General features: G+C 39.7%; 1 protein-coding gene across 10 annotated transcripts in view; it reads left to right on the forward strand.

Annotated features, from left to right (window-relative positions):
* The window catches only part of SRRM1 (serine and arginine repetitive matrix 1), a 27,301-nt gene that overhangs the window by 255 nt on the left and 22,046 nt on the right, over positions 1 to 5,000 (forward strand). For all 10 annotated transcript variants that reach the window (XM_019547618.1, XM_019547617.1, XM_019547619.1 and 7 more), the window contains exon 2: positions 3,125 to 3,214. In XM_019547618.1, the coding sequence (XP_019403163.1) occupies positions 3,125 to 3,214 (90 nt within the window). The remainder of the gene's footprint in view (positions 1 to 3,124; positions 3,215 to 5,000) is intronic.

The raw sequence follows: 5,000 nt of genomic DNA on the forward strand, positions 1-5,000 counted from the left end.
GCCGGGCCGGGCCCTGTCGCCGCCCCCGCCCCCTCCGGCCCTGCGCAGGCTCTTGTGAGGAGCGCGGCGGGCGGAGAAAATGGCGGCGGGGAGGCGGAGAAATACCCGTGTGCGGAGGGGGGAAGACCCCGGGGAGCGGGAGCCTGGCCCCGCGGCGCGGTTTTGTGTGACCGCCACCCGGCGAAGCGGGCGTTCCCCCGGGGGAGTCCGGAGCAGGGTTTGTGAGGGCGCTGGAAACCGCCGACACGTGTCTCATTGTCCACCCCAAGCGATGCTGAGGGGTTAAAGGCCGGCCAGGAAGATAGGAGTTTTGCTTCTCCTCGAAGGGTGGTTCGTGACCCTAAAAGTGATGCCTTTCCCAGGCCTCAATATTCACAATGTGAAGCTGAGGGGTGGGGCGTTATTACTAGGGTGGGATTCTCCAAAATACATTGAAATTACAATGTTAAATTTGGGTCAGGTTGCTTGAGGAAGGTGAAGTTGGCGGGTTCAGGGAGACAGAAATAAAAAATAAAACAAAGAATTAGAGGTATAACTAAAGAAAGAAAGAATTAAAACCCTTGAGGTAGCATATGGAAAGAAATCAAGATTTAGCTGGAAAGAAACAAAGAATTCAAGGTATCTGCTACCTTTAGGTCTCCAGGTTGCAGCTGTATTGGGCTAGGGCAGCAGCTCCCAATGTGCTGCCCGCGGGCGCCAGGGATAAAACTTCAAAAGACTACAAAGTTAAAAGGAAGTTGCGGGTCAAATGCCATTTTAAGCAACGAGCGAAATTCTAAACTTTAATATTCGTTTCGGCGCCCACTGCTTTTTTCTTTTCAATTTGGATGTGCCCTCGGGCAAAACGTCAGGAGCCCCTGCTTTAGAGGCAAAAGGTGTTGGGACAGGTGATAGAGGTGATGTCTTTTATTAGACCAGCTAGATTTTGTAGCCACTCGCTGCAGTTTGAAAGTTCACACATTAAAAACGGGTGTTTCTGAGGCTAGAGGTGGCAATGGTGCTGGAAGGTCATGTCACTTCGGTTCACAGGGTGACATGGGGGAAGCTTGAAAGTGTCAACCAGATCGCTTGTCTGCTTTTGTATTAATTAGTTCAGGGAAAGCGAAAAGTCAGTAACCTTTATTATTACACTAAAGCAGGTTAGACTCAAGAAGAGGACCGCTGCTATCTGCTCTCAGCACTCCACGTTCTCAAAATGCTGTTATGTAATTCATGTTTTGGCTTCTGCGTTGCAGTTACTGTACCATTTTAAAGCTCTTCTGGCATCTGGCAAAACTTTTTATATCTTGTGACATTGTCAGCAGCTGGACCGTAAAAAGTTAGACAGCTTTTTCTGCCTTAGATTGTGAATCTCACTTTTGACAGAAGGGTCTTGAATGTGCGAGTGACTTAACATGTTGGATATAATATTACCCCCTCCCCCCCAAAAAAAGACCAACAACAACAAACCCTTTGATCTGTAAACATACTGAAGGATCTTCAGTTTTTGTAAACAGATTTTAAATGGATTTAGTTTATTCCTTATAAATGCCATTTTGTAGCATATCTGTGCTTCAGAATTGCTGATGGGAACATTGAGTTACATTTCTAAGTATGTGATGACTTCATTTTGTAGCATCTCGTCTTGCCAGCAAGTAACAGGGGGAAGTGCACACTTATAATGTCTGCAGTGCCAAATTAATAACAGAAAGCAAGCAAAAAATGAATGTGCTTTTAGAGTGGCCATATTTTTATTGTGTGCGTCTGGGCTGAAGTTGAAAGGAGATGGTACTGAAGCTGAAGCAGTCACGTATTGTGGCATACCATGTAGCTGGTGAGCCAAGAGTTCAGGATCAGATTATTCTGTAGCAAAAAGAGACTGTAGAGACCTTGGGCTAAATTCTAAGTGACATCAAAGTCAAGTGAAGGACCCTGGTGCTGGTAAAAGTCACTGTACATGGTTGTGCTCTGGTTAAAATACACACTTGCCCACATAATGAATAAAGTTGAGTGCATTAAGTCTGTTTCAGAGTAGCTGTATTGGTAGCTGCCTAAATAAGCTTTGTAAATGAAAATTGGTCTTCTTTTGAACTGTTAACAAATGAAAAGTATTTTAGATCTTAGTCTGGGCAACTAAGCTGTGTTAATTTTTGCAGTATTGTGATCTCAAAACATGCAGTATTCAGTTCCAATTCTGCAATTCCATACTTGTGTAAGTAGTTCCATTTTACTTCAGTAGGATTTCAAAGACTGGACTTTTTAGCTTAACTGTGCATAGAACTGCAAGAGAACTGAACTTTCAATACAGAAAAGTGCAATGGATTGAGATACTTTAATACAGTGAGACCAGTGAAGTACTTTTCTGGGGAGGGGGTTGGGGGGGTTGTTTTGTTTTTGTATCCTGTTATTTGCTACATAGGTGTTAGAGGCTGTTGAGGATAGTGATAAGCTTTAAAGTAAGTCATCTGAAGCTTGAGTAAAGGCCATGTCCTAGTAGCCTAGTACGACACGTCTAACATGGAACTGTCACTTCTGAAGTTGGGTTGTAAGAACCTAACTTCCTAATCAAATGCATCCCTGACAAAAAGTATCAAGAAGAGCATGCATTCTAGAAGTCAGTACTATTTTCACTGACTTCTAGAATGCATATTCTAGAAATTTGCAGGCTGTGAAAGCAAATTTTTAATATTTTAGTTTAAATATTTACTTTTAATATTTTAGTTTAAATCAGTATCCTAACTTCTCTATAAAACTGCTCCTCAAAAACAAACAAACCCTGAAAGGATGTTTTCTGAACAGATCTTTGTGTTGCATACTATATGTCACAAAATTAGATAGCACTGTGCATGCCTTTCAATTTTTTAAGCATCACACTGTGGTGAATATATGATAAAGGTATCACTGCAGAGGTTGAAACCTGATTGCCATGAACTCTTCAGCAGGAAATGAAGATCATAGTACTGAATTGGAATGCTGCTTGAAAGGGCTTATTTGTATGCAAAAATGGTTTAACTGGTATGTTTTGTAATTGCTGTGCAGTTTTTCAGTGTTTCTAACAAAAATAACGTATGGTGAAGAACTTAAAACAAACTGTTTAGAACAAATGTTAATATTATACAAACTAAACTCTTTGCATTTATTATAGGGAACAAGTGCAGAACAGGACAATCGCTTCAGCAACAAGCAGAAGAAGCTGTTGAAGCAGCTGAAATTTGCAGAATGTCTAGAAAAGAAAGTAAGTTTAGTTTACTTTTGAGAGAGCTGGGCTTGCAAAATAGTCATTTTAACTCATAGCCAAAGTCTAGAAGACACTGCAGATGTAGTACTGGACTGTCAGGTAATTTATATAAAACAGAGAGAAAGCTGTGGCCTCCAAAAAAACCAAGCACACAAAAAATATTTGGGGCATCCAAACAATCATTGGAGTATTCCCAGTTAATGAACACATGCATCTTTATAGCGTTAAAGAAAAATATTATTGAGAGGATTTGAACCCAAATGTAGCATTGGCTTGTAAAACCTCCAGATGAACAAAATAAACTTCTAAAAACTGATAAGTGACTGAGAACTCTAGACACCTTTGAAAGTTTTATCTGGAGATATTTTCATGACTTTTTTTTTTAAATTGTGTTTTGGTTCCAGGAAAGTCTTTTAAAATAATTTTAATTAAGTGAGGCAGTTCCAATGGGCTCTTAGTCAGGACAAAGCAACTAAAGAGTAAACTGCAAACAAGTGCCCTCAACTCATGTTGTGCCCTGGTAGGGATGATTTTTGTGTTGTTTGGGACCTACTTGCCTTAGCAGTGGAGTTGTTCCTTTTCTGGGGCAGGACAGTGCCTTTTCTGTTGACTCCACAGAAAGTATGGCTGCCGTACCCTTCCCACCTGGATTGTCACAGTAGGACAGTAGTTCTCAACCATTTTAGACTGGAGGCACCCTTCATCTGACTCAAGGCTCCGCTTGGATAATGCCAGCTCTTATTTTCACTCGCTTTTAGAATGCTGAAAAATAATAGAGCTGTTGCTAAGAACTCAGACCACAATAGGGCAAAATATTTTTAACGCTATAGATTCTTATTTGAAATGTCTGGGTTGATCCTGTGAATTATGTTTGTACACTTAATGGTGGCACCCTGGTTGAGAATCGCTGCAAAGCTTACTTATAAGTCTCTTAAGAGGGAAGTAACTGTTTCTGTGTCACAGATACTGAACTGTGACCTCAATACTGAAGGAACTACAGAAATAAGTATCTGAGAGGAACAAAAAAGTTGTATTTAGGAAGCCACACTTACAATCTAAAGACGTTGCAGGAATCAGATGCAAGTGCCATAAATCAGACTTTGTTACCAGAAAAGGATGTTCAGATAATAACATCCCAGTTAAACAAGTAAAATGTGATGATAACACAAAAAAGCCTAGCAATTCAGTTGAACAAATTGTAGTCTAAAATTTTGAGCATAGTATAATAGTATACTTTAGACTTTGAAAAGGCTTGTTATTTAGAAGAGTTGTGTTAAGGAAATGTTGAGTCTAATCAAGCTGCCTTTAAATCAGTGGGAAACTTGCTTTTAACTTTAGTGGGAATTAGACTGGTTCTAGGAGAATGTGAGATGAGGTGAAGTCATAATATAGACTAAAACTGATTTGGATAAAAACCCAAGATTAAGAATTAATGATCTGTTTTTTGAGTAAATTTGGCATTAAGTAAAAAATTGAAGCAAATAATATGATGGTGATATTTTGATGATCCGTAACTAACTTGGTCAAGCCTATGGAAGCTGATAAGAAATTGTAAAATGGTGCATCAAAATTATAGTTTGTATTAGATAGATAAATGTTAACACCTTATTTTAGCACATGTAATTTATAACATTTCTGAGGCAGATGTGCCGAGTGGTGAAGAGACAGTCAGATCATACCAATTCTAGGTTCCAGTGTAACTAACTTTTCAGGAAAGATGTAGAAATCAGGTCTGACCATTTAGATAATTTGTTGGGCTACTGCATAGTAACATTTAAATAAT

The sequence above is a fragment of the Crocodylus porosus genome, unplaced genomic scaffold, assembly GCF_001723895.1.
Source record: "Crocodylus porosus isolate Cpor-Errol unplaced genomic scaffold, CroPor_comp1, whole genome shotgun sequence".
NCBI lineage: Eukaryota > Metazoa > Chordata > Crocodylia > Crocodylidae > Crocodylus > Crocodylus porosus.